The sequence below is a fragment of the Macaca thibetana genome, chromosome 9, assembly GCF_024542745.1.
Source record: "Macaca thibetana thibetana isolate TM-01 chromosome 9, ASM2454274v1, whole genome shotgun sequence".
NCBI lineage: Eukaryota > Metazoa > Chordata > Mammalia > Primates > Cercopithecidae > Macaca > Macaca thibetana.
In genome coordinates this window covers 49,582,489-49,608,744 of record NC_065586.1, presented here as the reverse complement: position 1 = coordinate 49,608,744, position 26,256 = coordinate 49,582,489, and the positions used below count along the sequence as shown (strand labels likewise).

Here is a 26,256-nt window from a genome sequence, read left to right as displayed (position 1 = left end):
TGCTGTGTGTTGGGGGCGGGAGGTCTAAAACCAGCTGTAACCAAGTGTCTATGTACAGGAACTGGTCTGGGTTCCCTGGCTTACATGTTACCTTGTGCCATACCTTTGAAACAAGGGACCTGTCCAGGCTTCCTTCTAAGGGCCAACCTACTTCTAATGCTGGCCAGTCTATCTTACACAAAAGTTTTAAGTTTTACTGGTGTCATAGTACTCCATAGTCTCCCTTAAATTCTTTTTTGAAATTTTTCAACATAGTTCCTAGCAGGGTGGGCTTATTTGTGCCTGACCTATGCTTCTTCAAGACAAAACACCATGCTCACACCACAAAACAAAGAGCGGGTAAAAAGGGCACACACACACTTTTGCAGTTTGCACCAAACCAAAATCAAAACCAAAATCAGAGTATCCAAAAATCCAAGCCAGGTCAAAACTAAAACCAAAATATCAACCAATCCAAGTCAAGTCAAAAACAAAAACCAAAGTGCCAATACAGGCACACCGTGGGTGATCAGGCCACGCTTCCACTCAAATGGAGTTGCCAAGTTCCCAAGACCAATCTTGTCAAGCAATTCAAACCAAGTCAAAACCAAAACCAAAGTGCCGATAAAGGCACGCTGTGGGTGATCAGGCACGCTTCCACTCAAATGGAGTGGGCAAGTTCCCAAGACCAGTCCTGTCAAGCAATTCAAACCAAATCAAAACCAAAACCAAACCAAAGTGCCAATAAAGGCACGCCGTGGGTGATCAGGCCACGCTTCCACTCAAACGGAGTGGGCAAGTTTCAAAGACTAGTCTTACCAAGTTTTAGATGTCCAGATTCCAAGCGCCTGTTCCTTCCCAGTGTTCAGCCACTGCGTTGATCCTTCATGGGGGCCTGCCACACACTGCTCTGGTGAGGTGTCCCACCAGGGCAAATGCCTACCCAGGAGTGCTCTCAGGATCTGTGTTGCTTGGGCTAGTCGGAGTCCCCCACAGGGATGTTCCACAGGGCAGGCTTAAGCCGCCTACGTAGCTGCCTCAACCATCCGCCATTCACCTCGCTTCCCAGTCAGGGAACCAAGAAATGTAGCAGGACGAGCGACAGACAAAACTCCTCAGACACCGAGTTAAAGAAGGAAGGGGTGTATTCAGCCAGGGGCATCGGCAAGACTCCTGTCTCAAGAGCCAAGCTCCCCGAGTGAGTAATTCCTGTCCCTTTTAAGGACTCACAACTCTAAGGGGGTATATGTCAGAGGGTCGTGATTGATTGAGCAAGCAGGGGGTAGGTGACTGGAGGCTGCATGCACCCGTAATTAGATCGGAACAAAACAAGGTAGGGATTTTCACAGTGCATTTCTATACAATGTCTGTAATCTATAGATAACATAACTGATTAGGTCAGGGGTCGATCTTTAACTACCAGGCCCAGGGTATGGTGCTGGGCTGTCTGCCTGTGGATTTCATTTCTGCCTTTTAGTTTTTACTTCTTCTTTCTTTGGAGGCAGAAATATCATCATATGAGGGGCGGTCTCCTCCCTTAAAACAAGGTAAACCCCAAATAAAATTGTAAGCCCCTCAACTGACTGATGGACTCCCTTCCTCTTGGCCAAGGGAATTCCAAAGTAAACCTGAATAAACTAGTTCAGGCCATGATGATAAGAGGAAGTCAGACATGCCTCATTATACTCTCCTCCTTTGTAATTCAGGCACAACTAAACAGTATTAACATTAAAACAGAGATCTTAAGACTAATAAAACAGACTTTTTATACCAATAAGATACCAAATTCCAGCCTGACTCTAGTGTAGTATCACATGACAGGTAGCAAGCCCTGAAGGAAATTGAAATATTTTACCCCAACATATACTTCTTTGATGTATTTTGAAATGGTCCTGCAAAGCTGTCTCTTGTGGGGAAAATCTACATTCTATAGAGAATCCCACACCCTTTCCATCCTATCCACAGGCAGGCAACCTGGTGCCGCACCCTGGGCCTGGTAGTTAAAGATCAACCCCTGACCTAATCAGTTATGTTATCTATAGATTACAGACATTGTATAGAAATGCACTGTGAAAATCCCTATCTTGTTTTCTTCCCATCTAATTACCGGTGCATGTAGTCTCCAATCACGTACCCCCTGCTTGCTCAATCAATCACAACCCTCTCACATGCACCCCCTTAGAGTTGTGAGCCCTTAAAAGGGACAGGAATTACTCACTTGGAGAGCTTGGCTCTTGAGATAAGAGTCTTGCTAATGCCCCCAGCCGAATAAACCCCTTCCTTCTTTAACTTGGTGTCTGATGAGTTTTGTCTGCTGCTCATCCTGCTACATTTCCAAGTCTTTTCCCTGATCCAGGAGAGAATTAACTAAGAGTCTGGTGCCTTCTCAGGTCTGACAAGAGCTCCGAAGCCAGCTACCTGGAGACTTCATCTGCATAGTAAGAACCTTGGTCTCCACAACCTCGTATCTTAACCCAGACATTCCTTTCGATTGATCCCAGGTCTCCACCTATGACCTGGAACCACCACTCCTTTGAACTGTCCCATCTTTCTGTACATAACTACTACTGGAAAGGGGTCCTAATCCAGACTCCAAGAGAGGGTTCTTGGACATCGTGCAAGAAAGAATTCCAGGTGAGTCCACAGAGTAAAGTGAAAGCAAGTTTATTAAGAAAATAAAGGAATAAAGAATGGCTACTCCATAGGCAGAACAGCAGCATGGGCTACTCAACAGTATACATATAGTGATTTCTTGATTGTATGCTAAACAAGGATTGGATTTTTCATGAGTTTTCCAGGGATGGGCAATCCCCGGAACTGAGAGTTCCTCCCATTTTTAGGCCTTATAGGGTAACTTCCTGACATTGCCATGGCTTTTGTAAACTGTCATGGCACTGGTGGAAGTGCCTTTGACAAGCTAATACATTATAATTAGCATATAATGAGCCTTGAGAACGACCAGAGGTCATTTTCTTGTCATCTTAGTTTTGCTGGAATGTAGCCGACTTCTTCACTGCATCCTGTTTTATCAGCAAGATCTTTGTGACCTGTACCTGTGCTGATCTAGCATCTCATCCTGTGACTAAGAATGCCTAACCTTCTGGGAATGCAGTCCAGTAGGTCTCAATCTTATTTTACCCAGCCCCTATTTAAGATAGAGTTGCTCTGGTTCAAATGCCTCTGATAGAACAATAGGCATCTTACATGTATCAACTGTTGTCTTAAGTCTCCCTAAGGGAGGAGACCACCCCTCATATTGTCGTATGCCCAATTTCTGCCTCCAAAGAAAGAAGAAGTAAAAACTAAAAGGCAGAAATGATTTCCACAAGCAGACAGCCCGGTGCCACACCCTGGGCCTGGTAGTTAAAGATAGACCCCTGACTTAATTGGTTATTTGCATAAAAAAGCACTGTGAAGATCCCTGTCCTGTTCTGTTTCTAATTACTGGTGTATGCATCCCCCAGTCAACGTACCCTCTGCTTGCTCAATTGATCAGGACCCTCTCATGTGGACCCCCTTATAGTTGTGAGCCATTAAAAGGGACAGGAATTGCTCACCCAGGGAGCTCGGCTCTTGAGACAGGAGTCTTGCCGATGCTCCCAGCCGAATAAACCCCTTCTTTCTTTAACTCAGTGTCTGAGAGGTATTGTCTGCCACTCTTCCTGCTACATCCATAAAATGTATAAAACCAAGCTGTAGCCCAACTTCCCTGGGCACATGTTCTCAGGATTTCCTGGGGCTGTGTCATGTGCTGTTGGTCACTCATATTTGGCTCAGAATAAATCTCTTCAAATATACAGAGTTTGACTCTTTTTGTTGATTAACAGTGGGAAAATTCACAGCACCCACAAGAGCCAAGTGTATCCTCAAAAGGATCGGGGGTTGAGGGAACAGATACCGGACAGACATACCAGCCTTGACTTCAGCAGCAGGATGCCCGGAGGCAGTAGGCTGGAGACTTACAAGGAAGTTCAGATTAACTGTAAAAATGGAGGAAACTATTGGGTTTTCGTACAGGTTGTGACAGGTGTGTGTACACTGAACATCAGCGTTGTGAGTTATTCTCATTTGTGCACGAGCTCTCACAGAGCTCTGGAAAGAACCTTTGGAGTCAGACAGATCTGGTTCCAGTTGAAAAATTCCCACAACCTTTTTTATGGAGTGAAAGGAAGGTTCCCTTTCCCTGTTGAGTAAGGTAACAAGTAAATGCCTGTCTCCCTGAAGGGGGGAGATAATTAAATGAGGAGACAAACAAAGGATGGTGCCCAGGCCTGGTGCCTCCCTTCATTATAAGATGAGCTGCAGTTTTCTAAGTAAATAAGGTGGGAGAGTCATTTCTGATCAATGTTGGGGGTCTATAAAATGCTTTTGAAAGAAGAGCATGGTGACTGGGAGTGAAGTGTGTAACTCACGCCCAAAGTGGTTTGCCAGTAAAGGGTGGGGACGCTTCAGGCAATATCCTAACTGGTCTTAGAAATTACAAATTAAGCCGGGCGCGGTGGCTCAAGCCTGTAATCCCAGCACTTTGGGAGGCCGAGACGGGCGGATCACAAGGTCAGGAGATCGAAACCATCCTGGCTAACACGGTGAAACCCCGTCTCTACTAAAAAATACAAAAAAACTAGCTGGGCGAGGTGGCGGGCACCTGTAGTCCCAGCTACTCGGGAGGCTAAGGCAGGAGAATGGTGTGAACCCGGAAGGCGGAGCTTGCAGTGAGCTGAGATCCGGCCACTGTACTCCAGCCTGGGCGACACAGCGAGACTCTGTCTCAAAAAAAAAAAAAAAAAGAAATTACAAATTAAATTGAAAAAAAAAAAGGTCTTCCTTACAAATTCCCCAGTGTGTTACGTGTGTCTCTGGAGAACTTTTCTTCTCAGGAAGGCAGCTAAGTTTTCAAAACCACCTTTGGAAATCATCTAAACCTCAAATTTGAGTATTTTTTGTACCAAAACTGCATATGCTCAAAATTAACAGGTATTCCTGTTAAAATGCCTCTCATTTTCACCTTTCTCAGCTCAACATGAGATTTTGAATTTTCTAAAGAGCCCGAGGTGTTTCTTCCTTTTTTAAAGCAAGAATTTGACAGCTCTCTTTGAAATGTTAAAAGCAGGTGAAAATCTGTGAACAGTGATTGTCGCTGGGGAGTGGAGTTGAGGCAGAACTTACACTTTATGCCCTGTGTTGTTTAAATTAATGTGGCATGGATTGCTTCCGTCATTTTTCTGTAAGTGTTTTAAAAGCAGGTAGAATTTGACATCTGAATCTTTTCTTCCTTCGAAATATATGGTCCCAGGAAAACCTGCAAATCTGTGAATTGTATGTGTGACTAGTGAAGGCAGAGAGCCCCTGATATAAGAAATTCTTCCTGCTTTTAGCAGAAACTAGTGCTCGTAGTCTCTGTTCTTCAGTGAGAAGAAGGGCTGTGTTGAGAACCTAAAGTCTTTCTGACTCCATGGCTGAGTGGTTGAGGGATCTTGAGAAAATGACCAAAGACCTGGTTCGGTTGATCAGTGGATCCAGATGAATCTTTCTCTTCACTAACCTGAGAGTCTGCCCCTAATTCCTGTACCACTGCTCAGCGACTACAGTCAGCTTTAAGAGTTGGCCTAGGCCGGGCGCGGTGGCTCAAGCCTGTAATCCCAGCACTTTGGGAGGCCGAGACGGGCGGATCACGAGGTCAGGAGATCGAGACCATCCTGGCTAACACGGTGAAACCCCGTCTCTACTAAAAATACAAAAAAAAACTAGCCGGGCGAGGTGGCGGGCGCCTGTAGTCCCAGCTACTCCGGAGGCTGAGGCAGGAGAATGGCGCAAACCCGGGAGGCGGAGCTTGCAGTGAGCTGAGATCCGGTCACTGCACTCCAGCCCGGGCTACAGAGCAAGACTCCGTCAAAAAAAAAAAAAAAAAAAAAAAAAAAAAAAAAAAAAAAAAAGAGTTGGCCTAGTCCCTGAACTCTGCCAGCTAGCTTGTTCTTTTCACCTCTGATGATGGTTTACCAAAAGCAACAAGGAACTATTTCAACAAAAAACAGGTAACAGGTGAGTGCCAGCTGAAGGTGTGATGCTGCCCAGAGAACTCATGACAACACCCTCAAATGAGCCCTGAGAAAAATAAAATCGTGGTGCTGATCCTGATATGGAACATAGACGTAATTCTAACCTTAGGAAGCACCTTTAGGGAACGTTGCTGAGGTTATTAACGCGTAGCAGGCACTCCAAGTAAGAGCGGTGTCCCAGCTAGCAATGCAGCCTCAAGAGGAACCCCACCTCTTCCTCGCCCTCAAGCCTCTCCTGGGCTCCAGCTCTGCAATTGTCCCTGGTAGACAATTGCAGAGACTCCTGGGGTCTTCCTGTCCCCGCCTTCTGCTGTGGCTGCTGTCTGCTTCACACAGATACCAGGACTCAGACCACAGCCTGCAAACAGAATCTCTCTGGGGCCAGGCAGGTAACTGACATAGCATGATGTATAGTTCAAAGAAACCAGTTTATTTGTGTGAATCAATTTTAGTTTTTGCAAATGCATAAAAGCATAAGGGCTACCCGTCAAAATGTCTCCTGCCATTGATTTGCCCACTAAGCAGCCTGAGCAGGTGTTCTAAATTGTTTCTCTAATCTGTGACAAAAAGAGAAGGCCAGTGAGGTGCACCATTGGCCAGTATCTGGCAGTGGGCAATGTCTGAACTGGCTTCCAGGAACCAGGGAGATTCTGAGGTGTTGAACCAGGTACTGACATCTTCCCATATGTTCTTCAAGCTAGGAATCAACATCAGTTTTTTTGGTTAGGAGCTCATCCTTAGTCTGGGCGCTGTGACTCACACCTGTAATCCCAGCACTTTGGGAGGCCGAGGCAGGTGGATCACCTGAGGTCGGGAGTTCGAGACCAGCTTGACCAACATGGAGAAACTCTGTCTCTACTAAAAATACAAAATTAGCCAGGCATGGTGGCACATGCCTGTAATCTCAGCTACTCAGGAGGTTGAGGCAGGAGAATTGCTTGAACCCGGGAGGAAGAGGTTGTGGTGAGCCGAGATTGTGCCATTGCACTCTAGCCTGGGCAACAAGAGTGAAACTCCGTCTCAAAAAAAAAAAAAGAAGAAGTTCATCCTTATTAAGGCAAAGGACAGGTGGGCACCACGTCACAAGGGCAAGCACAGTTCTGTGCATGACACAAAATTCACATTTTTTTCTTTTTTTCTTTTTCTTTTTGAGACGGAGTCTCGCTCTGTCGCCCAGGCTGGAGTGCACTGGCACGATCTTGGCTCACTGCAACCTCCGACTCCCGAGTTCAAGAAATCTCAGCTTCCTGAGTAGCTGGGATTACAGGCACGCACCACCACGCCCAGCTAATTTTGTATTTTTAGTAGAGATAGGGTTTCACCACATTGTTCAGACTGGTCTCCTGACCTCGTGATCCACCCACCTCAGCCTCCCAAAGTGCTGGGATTACAGGTGTAAGCCACCGCACCCAGCCAAAATTCACACTTTTTCTTCAGCCAGGGACAACCCCCAACCCATGCTCAACAACATAGAAACAACCTCCCACGCATCTTAGCATTCTCATTGCTGGAAGGGAATTTGCATGCTCCTCAATTCTTATATCCTCTAAGCATTTGGCTGCGTTGCCTCCTCTTGCCCAAGTCTGACCTCCCGGATGACAGCTTCCTGGGGCCAGATGGGCAGGTGTCACAGTGGACCTTCAGCACACCCAAGACATTGCAGAGCTCTGCACTGCTCACAGCTGACCAGAGAGGCTCAACCAGGCATAAAGGTGCAACTGGCTCACATGGCCTGCCCCAACTCACAGGGATTCTGCCCATGATTTGCCCTGGGCTCAGGTCTTGAGTTTCCAGGAGCCCACCATCCAGTGGCAAACAGCAGGCTGAGGTAAAGGTCATAGCATGCATTAACACTACCTGTACCAGGGGCCAGGGAAGGCTTCAAGGTAGGGAGATTCTTGAGCTGGGGCTGGAAGGTTGAGTAGAGCTGGTTTGGGAGTGGAGGTTTGAGAGCAGCCCAGGCAGAGGCTCATCAGGGTGCATGGGAAACATCCTCATTTCTCCCAAAAAATATTCCTCCTACCCACCATCTCTCATAGGCCCAGGGGCTCTGGATCCTCTGACACCATCTGAGGCCAGAGCCTAGCAAGTGTTCAGGCACCCATGCACTATTATTAAAGGGAACTCAGACCCGCTCTGATGGAAAAGGAGCCCAAAGCACTCCTGGAAACAGTCTCTACCTGGCTAAAGGATCCCCCAGCCTCCCTTTTGCCAGTCTGATTCTTCTGCTGGTCCAGGAAGCCCACCATGACCTGACCTACCATGCCAGGCCATCCCCCACCCAATCTCAGTCCATCTCTGCAGAGCGTCCCCTCCCTCCCCTTGCTGACTTCATCTGACTGAGCAACCTACCTCCCCTTCCTTCAGTATAGACAGCACTTACAATGCTGTGAGACAGTCACTCGTCTGCACAGCTTCCTCCACCAACAGGAGCTCCTTGAGGCAAGGCACAGTGTCTTCTGTGTCCCTGGAGCCAAGCGCACGGCTCAGCCCAGGTCACATGTCCAGTGAATGGCTGGCGTCTGAGTCTCCTGCACCTGTGGTCAGACTTTCCCCATGCCTGCCCTGGGCAGAGGCTCCTCTCCTCCAGGCCTTATTCAGTGTGATCCTGTACTTGAAGTGCCTTCTCATTTCATCACTGTCTTAAACATCAAAGTCCAGCCGTGGCCTCACCTCCTTTAAGAGCTGTGTGAACACCTTGATGCAGATGGCTTCTCATACATGCCTCATACAGGCTTGTAAGAGAGATAGTCCTGTGCCCATTTCACAGATGGGAAGCCGATCCAAAGACATTCAAGGACAAGTTTGAGGTCACACTGCTAAGTGGCAGAGCCAGGACTCAAACCCAGGTCATCTGACTCCAGGGTCTGTGCTCCCTACATCTCATTGGTTACTCAAGGCTCATCCTTGGATGAGAACCTGCAAGGGTTTTATGATCCTTTTCCCAGACACAGCTGAGGAATGAGCAGGAAGAGCTGCATTTGATAGGATGATTACTGACACTAAAAGTTAACGTTCAACTCTAGACAGTGGCTTTTCCTGGACAGTTGGTTCCTGCTCTCACCACTGACTGAAGCCAGTGCTGAAACCTCTCTGGGCTGGGCATTTACAGCTTTCTGTGTTACAGGTTACTAACTGCATCTCGAAAGGCTGGTTTTCCTCTTGGGAGGGGCTGACTTCACCGTTTAGGAGAATTGCAAGGCTACCAGGGCCCTGCCCATTGGGAAACGCCTCTCTATGACTCTATAAACGTCCAAGGTGGCCCCAAGGAGGACTTCTGCAGCACAGCTCCCTTCCCAGGACGTGAGAGTCTGCCTTCTCACCATGAGGCTTCTAATCCTTTCCAGCCTGCTCTGCATCCTGCTTCTCTGCTTCTCCATCTTCTCCACAGAAGGTAGGGCAGCCCCCAGGGTGCAGGTCCCTGAGCAGGATTTCAGCATCTGGGAAGACTCTGATCAGGAATTGTTGGAAGGCAGGCCTTGGCAGGCAGTCCTGAGCCCTGGAAAGACGAGCTCTTGCTCCTGAACCTATAGGTTTGGGGTTCAGAACTGCCCGCAGGTGGCATGGGGGCTCCATTCACAGCCCCTGTACCCCCAAATACATACCCAGCCTAAGTAAAGTGGTGTATTCACCATGCAAACACATATACAAAACCTCTCAGCTAGATTATTGTGCTTAAGTCCTACCTATCTAGAATTTCTGGAGCCACTCTCTTGTACTTGTACTTGTATCATGCTTGGAGCAGAGTAAATTAGTGTTGGGCAAATAAATACATTAATTAGTAGACTATCTAAGTCTGAACATCCCAAAACCTCATGCACAGAAAATATCTATGAGCAGCTGGAATGAAGGTGTGTGTGGTGGAGAGGTGGGGTATGTTTACGCATGTTTAGAAGAAGGGGACACCATCTTTTTACCTCTATAAATATGAATATTTAGCTCTGTTGCCTTTCTTTCTTTCTTTCCTTTCTTTCTTTCTTTCTTTCTTTCTTTCTTTCTTTCTTTCTTTCTTTCTTTTTTTTTTTTAGAGATGGAGTCTTGCTCTGTTGCCCAGGCTGGGGTGCAGTGGCGCGATCTCAGCTCCCTACAAGTTCTGCCTCCTGGGTTCATGCCATTCTCCTGCCTCAGCCTCCCAAGTAGCTGGGATTACGGGTGCCCACCACCAAGCCTGACTAATTTTTGTACTTTTAGTAGAGACGGGGTTTCACCATGTTGGCCAGGCTGGTCTTGAACTCCTGACCTCATGATCCACCCACCTCCGCCTCCCAAAGTGCTGGGATTACACGCGTGAGCCACCTCGCCTGGCTGCCTTTCTTGATTCAGTTAGCTGAGTGTTTCAATCCGTTTTTCTCTTGTCTTACCCTCTAGAGGCTGCCTACACTTGTTTTTTGTTTTAGTGGTTATGGTTATTTAAACTTTTTGGTGGGGGGAGCTGGAGCTATAGAAATATATAAGGAGAAGAAAAACGCTCATAATTCCATGATTCAAGAGTAGCCATGTTCAACATTTTGTTTATTTCCTTGCATGTAGAATTTTAAAAACTTAATTGATGTACCTCTGTATGTTCAAGGTTATATCTTTTTTATTTATCACTATATATATTGTTATAATCACCCAAAATACTTAGGATTGAAGATATTCTGGAAGCATTTACAACACAGTGTCAGCAGCAGCCATCTCTGAGTAGTGGGATTATAACAAGTGTTTGTTTTACAAAGTTTCTGCAATGAAAATGTGCCACATATATAACAAGGAAAACAGTGATTAGAATTCCTCATAAACACAGCCCATGACATGCAATTTATCAGACCTCTATTTTTGGACATGTTGGAGGTTGCCAGTGATACCCTAGTGACAATTAAATGAGGATAGATATCTTCCCCCATAAAGTTTCCTATCCGTTTAGAACTATCTGTGGCAGATTGTTGAAGTAGCATCAACTGATATTTTCAGGTATAACTTGCTATCAAGTGAATGTACTATGATGAATTTACATGCTTAGACATTTAGATAGTTCACAATTGTGTGCTTTTCTTTTTTTGAAGCAAGATCTTACTCTGTTGTCCAGGTCGGAGTGCAGTGGCATGACCATGGCTCAATGCAGCCTTGACTTCCAGGGCTCGAGCGATCCTCCCACCTCAGCTTTTCCAGTAACTGGGAAAACAGGTGTGCACCACAATGCCCTGCTAATTTTTAAAATTTTTTGTAGAGACAAGGTCTCTCTATGTTGCCCAGGCTGCTCTTGAACTTCTGGACTCAAGCCATCCTCCCACCTTGGCCTCCCAGGGTGCTAGGATTACAGGCATGAGCCACCACACTCAGCCTACTTTGCACATTTGAATTATGTGGTAAAAGGTATATGTGTACATAAAATATGTCCTTTATTCAGGCTTATTTTCTTCTTTCTTTCTTTATTTTATTTATTTATTTTTTTTTTGAGACGAAGTTTTTGCTCTTGTTGCCCAGGCTGGGGTTTAATGGCATAATCTTGATTCATCACAACCTCTGCCTCCCAGGTTCAAACGATTGTCCTGCCTCAGCCTCCCGAGTAGCTGGGATTACAGAAGTGTGCCATCATGCCAGGCTAATTTTGTATTTTTAGTAGAGATGGGGTTTCTTGTTGGTCAGGCTGGTCTCGAACACCCAACTTCAAGAGATCCGCCCGCCTCAGCCTCCCAAAGTGCTAGGATTACAGGAATGAGCCACCACACCCGGCTCAGGCATATTTTCTTAGACTAGATTGCCAAGGGGAGAATTATTATGTCAAAGAAACTACTTATTGGACAGAAACCTGAGAAGGATGTGTTTTGGGGCCATTGTGTCTCTCAACACTGTTATTTCTGAAAAGTAAACCACAACAAGGCCCACCCTTTCCCTGGGACCTCTCATAGCCTGGCTTATCCTGAGTTTCTCTGGATAAATATTCCTGAGCCCTGTGCCTCGGAAGGGGAGGCTCACTCACTCACAGACAAGCCTACTAAGGACAGTCTCTCTTCCTTTGTGTCCACCTTCAGGAAAGAGGCGTCATGCCAAGCCCTGGCCAGGCAAGAGAGCCAGGCTCTGCTGCTACAGAGTCCCTAGCCCCAACTTGACAAACCCGAAAGGTAAGTACCTGCACGTCGTCCAGACTGTGGGGGAGAAGTTCTGTAGTGGCCGTGGGACCAGCCACACGTGCTGATCAGCCCCCACCCATGGATAGCATCAGGCTCTGGCTGGGAGGACATCTTTGTTTTGTTGATTAATTTGATAACTCCCCCTAAAAAGTCAACAAATTAATCATTTTAAACTGAATACATTCTACCATGGAAAGAAAGCAGGGTGCAATTAGAAAACGTTGTGTGGAAACACCCTTACTTTAGGTGGGAGGTGTCTGAGGAGGTGACATTTATGAGACCTGAGCAAAGGCCAGGAGCCTGGCTGAGGACTGTGGAGGTGGGGGATGCAGGCAGAGGAGGCAGCAAGGGTGAAGGGCAAGAGGCGGGTATGGAAGACAGAGGGCAACATAGCTTGTGAGGTGCTCCCAGAAGCTAAGGACCAAGGCTGTCTGTGGACCCTGTGGACCTGAGGCTCAGACCAGCATGCAGGTCACCAGCAGGGCAGTGGGCGTGAGGGTCCAGAGAGCCACAGCTTGGCAGGAGGTAAGGCAGTCCCAGAGATGCCAGCAGGCAGCATCCAGGCTGCATGACCAGGGTGAGGCCCAGAAGAGCAAGGCTGTCCTCTCTCTGAGCCTGGGGGCACTGGGAGGCCTGTGGCGGACAGGCCCAAGCCCAGGAGGGCTGTGGGCACCCAGTTCCCTGCACAGGGGCTCCAGGCCAGGGCAGGCATTCACTGGAGTTGCCCAGCCTAGGTGGAAGAGCCAGGCTGCTGGAGCGTGTGTGGGACAGGCAGATCTCCAAGGGGAGGCTGTGGAGCCTGAGTCAGACAGCCTGACACCAACCTGGGGCTCCTGCCTGGACTCTGCAGCCCCAGTGCCCTCTCTCAGGAGGCTGAGGAGGTCCCAGCTCCACTTGCTTCTCTGGGACCATGGCCCGTGGGGTCCAAGACCAGCGCCGGAGCCTCCATGCCTTTCCCAGCTACCAAGGGGATGCTCAGCTGTGATGCAGGGGAAGGACAGAGGGAAGAAGCAAGACAGGAGCAGCCGCAGACCTTCTTCCGGAGATGTTGACATCCTCTTCTTCCAAACTGGAATCACACCCAGCTGGCCAGGGTAAAAATAACCAGCTCTCACACACCTCTTGCTGAACCAGTGCGAGGTGCTAGCCCAGGAAGGATGCAGGGTGAACGCAGGCTGTGGCTCTGCTCCCCCAGTCCCCTGGTTCTGTGAAAGAAGGTAAAAACCTTCCAGAGAGAGGTGAAGGTGAGCCCCAAGAGCTCACACACCCTACCCCTCCTCTTCCCCTCTCTTGCACCGACTGCTCAGAGGCAGGAAGTTGAGGGAGTGTGTGAGCTCCCACCACGCACACACACACAACAAACCCAAACACACAAACACAAATACCTACACACATAAGTAGATACACACCACACAACCACACACACACACAAATACATGTGCACACAGACTCACACCATTCACTACAGATGCACAGACACATACACACTACACAACTACACATAGACACACAGCATATACACACAATACACAGTATAGTGATAGACACACACAGCACAAACACACACCACACAACTACACACACAGACACATACTACATGCACTCTACACACACACACCAGTCACTATACATACAGACACACGGACACATACACACTACACAACTACACACACAGACACACACTATACACACAAACACACTACATGCATATACACACTGCACAATCATACACATATAGACACATGCACACAGCACACACACGTATACCACACAGACACATACACAAATACGTCTACACACAAACACAAACACATACCACACAACTATACACACAAACACACATAAATACACACAAATACGTAACACTACACAACTATACACACAGACACACACACAAATACATTCACACACAGACACACACCACACTACACACACAGACACTACACACAGACACACAATCACACACACACGCTACACAACTACACACACTACACTCCTATGCTACACACAGCACACACACACTACACACACAGATGGACAGATATACACCCAAGCACACACAGTGCACAGGAGACGTGGCCAGGTTAACTCCTGCGCAAGTACACATGCATCCATTTTCTCAGTTTTGTTACTTCGGGAGAATAAATCTAGGTGTGTGGCTCCTGTGCTGAGACTGGATTTCTTTTTGTGTGTATATTTTTAAAATTCCATTGTAGAAATATATGAACAACTTAGAACAAGAAGAGCAAAACAAACATATGTATGGGGTCCTTGTCATGTGATCTCATTTAAATCCTTGAGACCACCGTGGGGAGGTCTTGTCACCATTGTATAGATTGGGAAACCGAGACTGAGAAAGAAACTGAGGCAGAGCCAGAAACCAAGATCTTTCCACTACAACAAACTTCTTCCCCTGTAGACAGAAAGTTTCCTGCAGCCTGTGTATGAAGACATGCACGCGCAGGCCAGACGGCTGACTTCCCAGAAGGAAACAGCCCTTCTGGGCTGGGATCTCAGCTCCACCGCCCGCTGGCTGTGTGCCCTGGAGCAAGTCACCCATCACTGCTAAGCCTCAGTCTCCCTCTCTGTGAAGAGGGAGTGATAATAGAATCTCCTTCACTGGACCATGATGAGCAGTCAGTGGGGTCATGGCTATATAGGACTTGGCATCAAGCCCGCCACATAGTGCCCTGTAAACATGTCCTGCTGTTGCTATGGAGACAGACCCAGCCCTGCCAGGGCTGCTGGCACAGGAGATGAGCAATTCCAACACTGACAACCAAAGCCTGCATGTTCTTGTCCAGGCTTGGTGGTTGCACCTTGTGTCTTATGGACTGATGCTGGGGTTCAACAAGGAGGGAGAAGATGAGTCAGTGTTCGCAGGGTGTTGTGTAAGCAACAGCAGGATTGCTGAGTGTGCCAGGCTCCAGAAATCTGGCCTCGTGTGCTCCAGTTCACTGATGTATGACAAAGCCCATGCGTCTGTCTGTAGAAACACAAATTAACTCAGGGTTGCCTGGAGGATGTTCCTGAGCCAACAGCAGCAGCTATGACACACACATTTGCTAAATACTGACTACTCCTCATTCTGTGGTGTCTTTCTTGAACACTGCTTTATATCTCAGCACCGTGGTAGGTCCATGGGGATGACAATATGTGGAAGGCCCAGGACTCTGGGTCAATGTGACAAAACCATCTTTGAAAATCAACATGCTAAATGGCTGATTTGCTGAATGAAGGGGTGGCCTGCCCCTCCACACCTGTGGGCGTTTCTCGTTAGGTGGAACGAGAGATTTGAGAAAAGAAATGAGACACAGAGACAAAGTATAGAGAAAAAGTGGGCCCAGGGGACCGGCGCTCAGCATACAAAGGACCCACGCCGGCACCAGTCTCTGAGTTCCCTTAGTATTTATTGATAATTATCTTTACCATCTTAAAGAAAAGGAACTGGCAGGATAATAGGATCATTATAGGGAGAAAGTCAGCAGTAAGACATATGAATAAAGTTCTCTGTGACATGAATAAGATTACGGAAAAGTGCTGTGCCTTGATATGCATATGCAAACATCTCCATAAACCTTTTTAGTGCATAAAGAGCAGCATTGCGCTAGCAAGTCCCGCCTTTTGCCCTAAGGCGGTTTTCTCCCATCTCAGTAAACAGAACATACAATCGGGTTTTACATCGACATGTTCCATTGCCCAGGGACAGGCAGGAGACAGATGCTTTTCTCTATCTCAATTGCCAACAACCGCCAAGAGGCCTTCTTTCCTCTTGTACTAGTCCTCCTCAGCACAGACCCTTCACGGGTGTCAGGCTGGGGGACGATTAGGTCTTTCTCTTCCCACGAGGCCATATTTCAGACTATCACATGGGGAGAAACCTTGGACAATACCTAGCTTTCCTAGGCAGAGATCCCTGCGACCTTTGGCAGTGTGCGTGTCCCTGGGTACTTGAGATTAAGAGAATGGTGATGACTTTTAACCAGCAAGCTGCCTTCAGGCACTTGTTTAACAAAGCACACCCTGCACAGCCCAAAATCCTTTAAACCTTGAGTCACCACAGCACATGTCTCTTGCAAGGACAAGGTTGGGGGTAGGGTCACAGATTAACAGCATCTCAAATGCAGAACAAAATGGAGTCTCTTATGTCTACTTCTTTCTATACAGACACAGTAACAGTCTGATCTTTCTTTTCCCCACAGCTGAATTTATTACATTTACCAATTTACTTTAAAAATACTTTTTAAAAAGTATTTAGAAAATTTATAGCAATCTGTAGAGCAGCTAGTCTTTTTATTGTTGTTTTTTAAGAAGCAGGATCTTGCTCAGTCACCCAGGCTGGAGTGCAGTGGCACAATCATAGCTCACTGCAGCCTCAAATTCCTGGGCTCCAGTGATCCTCCCTCTTCAGCCTCCCCAGTAGCTGGGACTACAGATGCATGCCATCTCACTCAGCTAACTTTTCTATTTTTGTAGAGACAGGGTCTTACTATGCTGCCCAGGCTAGTCTCGAACTCCTGGCTTCAAGCAACCCTCCTGCCTTGGCCTCCCAAAGTGTTTAAAGTACTGGGATTACAGGCGTGAGCCACTGCATCTGGCCCGGTTTTTTTTAAAGGAAGTTTCAATGTGCTGACTCTGTTGGCTCTTTACGGGCATCAAGCACTAGCCCCAAGCCCAGGGGCTGCTTAGGCTTAAGCTGGGGTCAGAATGATGGCTGTGAAGGCCCCACCAGCCAGGAAGTGCTATGGTCCTGAAGCCTCAGTCAGGCCACCTTCCTTCTATGCATCCTGGGCCCACTGTGAGGAAGCTATTTGGGAAGACTGGGAGGTCCTGAGGGAAGCCTGGAGCCTGAGAGGCTGCCTAGGTCCTGAGAGCTCCATGCCACCTCCCTGTTTTTGAAACCCAGCAAAATGGCTGAGCCCATAGTGGGAGACTCAGGCTGGAAGGGGCACAGCGAGGTTCCTCCCTCACCATAGGGTTGTCTCTGCCTTCAGGAAGGGGCTCGGACTGCATGGACAAATGTTACCCATTGAGGACATGAGGTTTTCAGCAACAATGATACCAGGATGGACATGAGTGCCCAGAAAATAGACCCTTGAAAGGAGGAGGTGAAGAGGACTGGCAGCCCATCCTGCCCAGTGGCTCCATCAGAGGGGCCTCAGACCCGTGGTCTTGCTCCTTGTGATTATATCTGTTAGCCATAGCTGCAGAACAACCCACTCCCAATTTTAGTGACCCAAAGCAGTATTTATTATTTTCCATGAGTCTACAGGTCAGCTGGGTATTTCTGCTAGTCTTGGCTGGACTCATTCTTCTAAGATTTGGATAGGCAGCTCTACTGATCTTGGCTGGGTCTCTCATATTTTTGGTGTCTGTGAGTGTAGAATGGTCTTGGTTGGAACAGCTAGCCTCTCCTCCGTGTGGTCTTCCACGCTCCCTGCAGGCGAGCCCAGAGTGTTCACATGGTGTCTGCCGAGTTCCACTTATATAAATGGAAACACGTCAGGCCTCTTGAGATATGGGCTCTGAACTTCCCGCCTTCATCTCTACCACATTCACTCTGGCCAAAGCAAGTTTCAAGGCCAGTCCAGATTTTAGGAGCAGGTAAATAGACTCCATATCATGATGGGAGAAACTGCAAAGGAGAGATGGAGAATTGCAACCATATTTGCAACCAGTCAACCACAAAATTTATTGTAAGAGCCAGAGAAGATAGTCTTGGGATCTGAGGCGAGGAAAGGAGGTGGAGGAGGATCAGGGGTCAGGAAATCATGTGTCTCCACCAGAAACGCTGGTGGAAAATGCTCATGAAATGATATTAATGGAAAAGAGTAAGTTATGCTATATATTACTAAGATTATCACTCTGGGAAGAGCAAAGCATTTACCAATAGAAAAAAAAAACAGAACAACACACCAATATTATCACTTATTTGTGGTTAAGACATGAGTGGATGGATGAATTATAATTAAATGTATTTCTTTGTATAGCTAGTGCTTATATAGCAATTACTAGGTGTGGCATTTACATCCGCTAACTCATTTGATCCTTACAATAATCCTAAAAGTTAGACACTATTACTCTTGTCACTTCTACAAATGAGGGACCAAAGCACAGAAAGACTAAGTAACCTGTTGCAGGTCCCACAGCCAGTAAGTAAGTGATAGATCCAGGCTTTGAATTCAAATAATCTGGCTCTCTTCAGATTTCATGATCTTAATTACCACACCACATTGCATATAGTAATAATCTGAAAACAGAAGGAGAAAAAAGTAATCTCATGGTCATAACTTAGTAACCCTTCTCATTCATTTGTGTGTCCTTTGCTTTCCGTACAAACATGTTTACCTGGTTTTATTTTTTATTAATTATATCTCATTTTTTCATTTTTCAATTTAAGTCTGCAGCGTTTTTCTTCTTGTTGCTACGCGGTGGTCATAACCACAGGGTTCTGTCCCCATACACATTTCCATCATCATGAATTATCATTAATTTTTTATTTTATTATCTATTTATTTATTGAGACAAGGTTTCACTTTGTCACCCAGGCTGGAATGCAGTGGCTTAATCATGGCTCACCACAGCTTCGACCTCCCAGGCTCAGGTGATCCTTCCACCTCAGCCTCCTGAGTAGCTAAGACCACAGGTGTGCACCCATGCCCGGCAAATTTTTGTATTTTTGGTAGAGATGGTGTTTCATCATGTTGTGCAGGCTGTTCTTGAACCCCAGGGCTTAAGTGATCCGCCCGTCTCAGCCTCCTGAAGTGCTAGGATTACCAGTGTGAGCCACTGCGCCTGGTCAAATTATCATTACTAATGAACAAGTTCTCTATTATAGGATATTCAGATTGTTTCCAAGCATTTTTTTTTCTGCAATTAAAAACAAAACTATGGGCCAGGCATGGTGGCTCACACCTGTAATCCCAGTACTTTGGGAGGCTGAGGCAGGAGGACAACTTGAGGCCAGGAGTTCGTGACTAGGCTAGGCAACATAACGAGACTCCTATCTCTCTTAATAAAAAAAACAAAAAAACAAAAAACAAAAAAAAAACCTATAAAGAATAGTTTAATGCATGCAGCTTTTTCTTTCTTGTGGATGATTCTTCCCATAAATGGGACTGGTTTGTCAAAAGATGCAAATGTAGTTTTGGGACACATTGCCTGGCATGTGCCATCTGGAAGGAGACAGCCAGGGGGCCCAAGGGTACACATCCATGTGCAGACCCTCCTACCAGAGTCATTAGACACAGGCCTCCCAGACCCGAGGCTCTTAGGTGGGCTCCACTTAGGATCAGCCACCTTCTCTTCATCTTCTACCAATCAATTAGATTCCCTTTGATGGGACTGAAATAACCTGGGCTGGTCATGTTTGCCATGAAAAGCCACTCCTAGGCCTCTAGGGAAAAGGATAAGATCTAATTCTTGCTTTGATTTTTTTTTAAATGTGTTTGAAAATGCATCTTAATTGTGTTTTCCTCTCTCTTCCCCCAACCTGGCTCTGACCTTGCCACCTTCCTGTCCTTGTCCCTCTTGTCTACTCATTGCTCCTCCCAGGACATCATGTGAGACTCTGCAAACCATGCAAGCTTGAGCCAGAGCCCCTCCCTTGGGTGGTGCCTGGGGCACTACCACAGGTGTAGCACTCCCAAAGCAAGACTCCAGACAGCGGAGACCCTCACACCTGGCACCTGAGGTACCCAGCAGCCTCCTGTCTCCCCTTTCAGCCTTCACAACAGTGAGCTACAATGTTGGAGGACTTCATCTTGGGCTGCAAGGACCCTGGGAAAGTTCAAGAACTGCATGTCCTTGTCTCAATTGTGCCATCAACTTTCAGAGCTATCATGAGCCAACCTCAGCCACAGGGCCTCAGTCGCCACCACGTGGGTCTGTCCAGTGCAAACAGCCGAGCATTCCACCATGACTGGTCACAGCTACACATCCAGAGACCATCAATCCTGCTAGGGTGCAGGGTAGCAAGCACCCAAGGGTGGCTGACTAAGACTGCAGAGTCTCCTCCATCTTCAGGTCCATTCAGCCTCCTGGCATTTAACCACCAGCATCCAGTGACCCCCCAAGGAATCCCCTCCTAGCCTCCTGACATGAGTCTGCTGGAAAGAACACCCAAACAAACAAGTAATAAATAAATCAATCAACTCAATGCAGACACATCCTTGTTTGACAAGGTCAGTGATAGAGCCTGAGGCACAACTTTCTGCTAGAACAAACCTGTCCCTAAAGCCTTCCCTGCAGGCTACTCTTGGCCACAACACAATGTAACTATGTGAGGAACAGGGACAGAGTCCCTGGGTCTGGCACATCAGGGCTTGAAGCCCTGCCCTGCTAAGGGTGTTTTGTGTGAGCTGAGCATGTTGGGTCTTTTCTAGAAAACTGAGATTACAGGACCTACTCAGAGGGCAAATAGCCAGGTGTGAAGTGCCCGCAAAGGGCCTGGCACACCGAGGGACTTGGTTCAGGGAAATCCTTGCCTCTCCTTCCCCATCCTGGGGGAGGGTGTTTATGCCCACGGTGAACACAGCGCTGCAGGGCTGAGGCTCAGAGAGCACAGATGGCTCAGGTCTGAGCAGCTTATCTCTCAACAAAGCTCCCTTCTAATCCGATTCTCACAGCAAGGTTGGAAGCCCCATCGCTGCACCCTCCACAGCCGTGTAGGAGAACGCCAGGCCCCCTCTGGGCTGATGGGCAGAGGTTCCCTGGCCCAGGGCTCTGGGGACAGTGGTACCCAGGGCAAGTCAGAGTCTGTCTTGTCACAGGCCAGACTTTTCACATCCCTTCCGTATGTTCCACTCTCAGGCTCACTCATTCACTCACTCGTTCCCAGGCTCTGCAGTGCTGTGTTCACCACGGGCATAAACATCCCTTCAGGTGGAGCAGGGGAGGCGGGGACTTCCCTGAACCCAGCCCCTCTGTGCTCCAGGCCCTTTGCTGCACTTCACACCTGCCTACTTGCCCTCGGAGCAGGTCCTCTAATCTCCATGTTCATCTATCCCGGGGTAGTAATTGTCAGGCCCTGAGCTGGGTTCTGAGGCTCGGAGATGAACAAATATGGTCCCTGATGTCTGAGAGGCAATCATTTGTTCCACAAAGTTGTGGGCACCCAGGTAAGAACAGAGGGCTGGGACTGTAGGAGAAGGAGTGGAAGATGAGAGGGAATGCAAAGACTGCTCAAACTTAGCAGAGGCCAGCCAGAGAAGGGGCGCAGGGTGTGTGTGTGTGTGTGTGTGTGTGTGTGTGTGTGTGTGTGGTGTGCAGAGGGGTGTGGAGGACGTGGGAGGTGTAGGGGGGTTTGTGTGGTGTATGTGGTGAATGGTGTGTGTGTATAGTGTGCAATGTGTGTGCGTGATGTGTATGTGAGGGTATAGGATGTGTATATGTGATGTGTGTGTCATGTGTGCTGTGTGTGTGACAGTATGGACTTTGTGGTGTGTGTGCAATATGTATGTCTCTAGCGTGTGTGTAGTTTATACAGTGTGTGTGATGTGTGTTGTGGATGTGTGGTAGATGGTGGATGTGTGGTTTGCAGTATGTATGGTATGTGTGCATGTGGCATGTGTAATGTGTGGTGTGTGGTGTATGTGTGTAATATGTTGTGTGTTGTGTGTGGTGTGTGTGATATGTGGTGTATGGTTGTATGTGTGGTGTGTGTTTGTGATGTGTATGATGTGTGGTGTGTGTGATGCATTTGTATGGTGTGTGGTTTGTGTGTGGGTTATTTGTGTGTGTATGGTGTGTGGTGTTTGTGTGATGCATGTGTGTGTTGGGGCATGTGGTTTGTGTGTGTGTGTGGTGTATGTGTGCTGTATGGTGGATGTGTGGTTTGTGGATATCGTTTGTGGTATGTATGGTGTGTGTGTGGCATGTGTGATGTGTGGTGTGTGTGGTGTATGTGTGTAATGTGTGTGGTGTGTTGTGTGCGTTGTGTGTGATGCAGTGTGTGAATGTGGTGTGTGGTTGTGTGTGTGATGCATTTGTGTGGTGTGTTTGTGTCTGTGGTGTCTGTGTGATTGTGTGTGTGTGTGTGTGTGTTGGAGTGTGTGGTGAGGGGTATGTGTGTGTGTGGTGTGTGTGTATGTGTGTGTTGGGGTGAAGTAAGGATGTAGCAAGGGCCAGGCAGGAAGCATGAGTGTTGAAGGAGAAGTCAGCAACTGGACAGCAGCATCAGGACAAAAGGGAAGCAGAGGGTTCAGCCGGGACCTAGGGAAGGGCCTGGAAAGTTCTCAGTGTTTGGGGTTTATCTTAAGAGCAATGAAAAACCAGAGATTCAGTAAGCAGGAGAGAATGCCATGAGAGAGGGCCATTAAGAGACAGAAGGAAGGGAGCTGAGGCAGGAGTGGCAAGTGTGGCACCAAGGGCCAAGGCTAGGGTGTTCAGAACAGCAGTGGAGAGGCTTTGGAGACGTGTTAGCTGCGGGGCTAACAGGTCCACACTGGGAACTCCGTGCTGTGTCAGACCCTCACCAGGAGCTCCTTTGGCAAGGTGGATCACCTAGCAGCAATGCAAGAGCTGGCCATTTCTGTGTCCTTCTCTCCCTTCTCTCTTCTCCACCCCAAGCCCAAAAAGTAAAGAAAAAACCCACAGACAAAAAAATTAAACATGTGTGCTGGAGAGTCAACCAAAAGGAAGACTCAAAGGCCGTGTTCCCCACTGATGAGCTGACCTCCTTCTGGGAACCATGGAGAGGAAGGGGAGCAAGAGTTCTAGAAGCCTCAGCCTCTGTGAGGGGTGCAGGTGAGGAAGACCAGATATTTAATACACGCGAATAAAAGGAAGACACAGCCTGGCCTGTGGGAAAGAAGGAGCACCTTCTCTGAGGGCCAGGATTGCAGGGTCACGGCTGTGAGCCACTCACAGTGAAATGGTGCTGCAAAGAGGCTGGCCTTGGGCCATATGAGCTGTATGAGCAGCGACTCCAAGACCCCAAGAGGCCCTCGAGGGACACCAGCCCCTCAAAACAGCCTAGGTCAAAGGTGAGAACATAAAAGGAGCAGAGGACCCTGCACCTGCTCCACCCCAGCCTGTCCTATCTGCCCTTCTGAGGAGGGACGGAAAGCCTGTGATGGGTTCCCAGGCCAACAGAGATGCTCATGCAGAGCTAGAGGGCCGTGGCTCCTTGGGAGCAGGTGCTGCTTCCCTCAGAAATGCCAAAAACTTTCCTTCCCACTCTCACTGACCACCTTCAAAATTTGCAACATGCAGCCAGGCGCGGTGGCTCACGCCTGTAATCCCAGCACTTTGGGAGGCCGAGGTGGGCAGATCATGAGGTCAGGAGATAAAGACCATCCTGGCTAACACGGTGAAACCCTGTCTCTACTTAAAATACAAAAAATTAGCCGGGCGTGGTGGCGGGTGCCTGTAGTCCCAGCTACTCAGGGGGAGGCTGAGGCAAGAGAATGGCAGGAACCTGGGAGGCGGAGCTTGCAGTGAGCCGAGATCACACCACTGCACTCCCTTCTGGGTGACAAAGCGAGACTCCAGCTCAAAAAAAAAAAACTTGCAACATACACTTTTAAACTTTCTCAGCAACTGCTTGAACCCGGGAGGCGGAGGTTGCAGTGAGCTGAGATCAAACTATTGCACTCCAGCCTGGGCAACAGAGCAAGACTCCTTCTCAAAATAAATAAATAAGTAACTTTCTCAGCAGTGGAAGAATTTTGCTCTAAAAGGGAGGTTGAGACTAAAGGTAAACTCTTGTGAATAACATTTTTTCCAGCTTGGAGAGAAAACCCAAACATCTGGAAGTGGCTTTAAAATAATAAAACTGGAATTCTTATGTTGCCCTGGTTGACTCTTGAAGAATCTAGACCAGTTTGCAGGTTACAGTACCACCAATAGAGGAAGTGTACAGTCTCCATGGCAACTGAAGGGGTCCATATTCCCTGAAAGGGTGGGACACCGCTGTAATTGATAGAGCATGAGCTTCAAAATCAGATTTGGGCTCATATTATGATATGATGGCTCTGTCATACACCCACTTTGTGACATTGGGGAGGTCAGATGACCTCTCAGAGTTTCTCCCCATCTGTAAAATGAGGCTAAAACTCTCTATCGCACCTCCCAGCTCATCTCTGGGCAAATAGCCAATGGTAAACCACCTTCTGGAGCCCTGCAGGGGCCATACCCTGGCCAGTTAATGCTCACACAGTGACTCCCCTTACCGACTCTGCGGCATTTTCCCTGCTTTGGGAGCATAGGTGTGTCCAGGGCTCAAGTCTGGTCTCCCCAGCCATGGCTGGACCTTGCCCATTTACTAGGAGCCTGGTAACATGTAGGTGGCTCTAGAAGCAATGAGCAGACTCATGCTATCAACAGCTCCATCTCAGGAAGAGGTCTTTGGCACTCATCTGCTCTTTAACCTCAGTTAAACTACACTGTCCCTCAGGACATGCAAAGTTCAACCAGAATGTGGGGGACGGTGTCAAATTATAAAATGTCCACTCTGAGAAGTCCCTTTCCACATTAAATGCAAGAATTTCAACTCAATGTTTAAATATGCTGTGAATGTAAACATTTATATATGTGCCATAGTCTCCACCACTCCCTATTGCCTTTCACCCAGCCATTTCACACATTTCCATTTCCTGCCTGGTTCAGCAGGGATTTTCAGTGTATACCCCTGGTTGCTCCACTCTGCCAATTTATGGATGGATGGATAAGGAGCATGACAAAGGTCACGACCAGGAACCAACGCTTATGACATTGTCAGATGTCTCTTCATTCATTCATTCATTCATTCATTCATTCAATGTTCCTCTATTTGGCCGGGCACAGTGGCTCACCCCTTTAATCCCAGCACTTTGGGAGGCTGAGGTGGGCGGATCATCTGAGGTCAGGAGTTCAAGACCAGCCTGGCCAGCATGGCGAAACCCCATCTCTACTAAAAATACAAAAAAATTAGCCACGCCTGGTGGCGCACAGTTACTCGGGAGGGAGAGGTATGAGAATCACTTGAACTTGGGAGGCGGAGGTTGCAGTGAGCAGAGATCATGTCACTGCACTCCTGCCTGGGTGCCGAGCCAGACCTCGTCTCAAAAAAAAAAAAAAAAAAAAAAAAAAAATCTATCTATCTATCTATCTATCTATCAATCATCTATCTATCACCTATCTATCTATCTATCTATCTATCTATCTATCTATCTATCTATCTATCTATCTATTCCTCTATTCATTCAGTCAGTCAATAATAAAATAATTACCCATTGAGGACCTACTTTGTGCCAGACCCTATGCTAATGCTGAAACACACTATGAATGAAACACAGCCTCTTCCCTGGTGCACAGCCTTCTAGGGGAGACACACAAGCAGACTGCACAAAATACTTTTTCTGGTTTTTTTTAAGACAAGTTCTTACTGCACTCACTCTGGAGTGTAGTGGTGCAATCATGGCTCACTGCAGCCTCAACCTCTCAGGTTCAAGCAGTCCTCTCATCAGCCTCCCAAGTAACTGGGACTACAGGTGTATGCCATCACACCCAGCTAATTTTTTTTTTTTTTTTTTTTTTTGGTAGAGACAGGTTTTCATGGTGTTGCCCAGGCTGGTCTTAAACTCCTGGGCTCAAGTGATCTGCCCACCTCGGCCTTCTAAAGTGTTGGGATTACAGGCGTGAGCCACTGAGTCAGGCCTACTAAAGTCTTTTAAAGGCTCTGTTGAGGTTCCAAATAAGGAGCAGTTCTGCTTGGAGGCAGAGGTATGCTGGGAAAAAGAACCTTCTGGAAAGAGAGAGATCTTTCGATGTGTTCCTCTACTCAGGCTTAGTCATGTGGCAGGCTGAGAAAGCACAGGAGACTACTGTAGGATGGAAACAGGCAAAGTCAGGGTTAGAGGAGGCTCTGCCCACCCATGTGAATGCCCATACAAGCCAGGAGTCACAGTCAGTGGGCAAAATGGTTACTGGAGCCACTAACCTATTAGATGGGTGTAAGGAAACAGGTGGCACCACAGAGTCCCTCAGTTAAAGAGATAGGCAAGGTCTCAGACAGATAGGAAAGGGACCCCATCTTCATGTCAGAGGAAACTGAGGCAGCCACTCTACACCTGGCCTGGGTACAGCAAGGTGGCAGGGGAAGTCACATGTCACAGTAGATGGGTATC

General features: G+C 47.7%; 2 protein-coding genes across 2 annotated transcripts in view; both read left to right on the top strand.

The window, feature by feature from the left end:
- RGR (retinal G protein coupled receptor) overlaps nt 1-26,256 on the top strand; it is a 282,289-nt gene that overhangs the window by 184,311 nt on the left and 71,722 nt on the right. The window lies entirely within an intron of this gene.
- Nucleotides 9,309-20,316, top strand: GPR15LG (G protein-coupled receptor 15 ligand). Its single transcript, XM_050803922.1, has 3 exons — nt 9,309-9,429; nt 12,050-12,139; nt 19,703-20,316. The coding sequence occupies exons 1-3, from the start codon at nt 9,360-9,362 to the stop codon at nt 19,786-19,788; spliced, it is 246 nt and encodes an 81-aa protein (XP_050659879.1). The 5' UTR covers nt 9,309-9,359; the 3' UTR covers nt 19,789-20,316.

Bases quoted from the DNA above. Each gene is read 5' to 3' on its own strand.
- GPR15LG (XM_050803922.1), top strand. From the start codon at position 9,360: ATGAGGCTTCTAATCCTTTCCAGCCTGCTCTGCATCCTGCTTCTCTGC. The intron at 9,430-12,049 runs GTAGGGCAGCCC...GTCCACCTTCAG, and splicing joins CTCCATCTTCTCCACAGAAG to GAAAGAGGCGTCATGCCAAG. The intron at 12,140-19,702 runs GTAAGTACCTGC...TGCTCCTCCCAG, and splicing joins CAACTTGACAAACCCGAAAG to GACATCATGTGAGACTCTGC.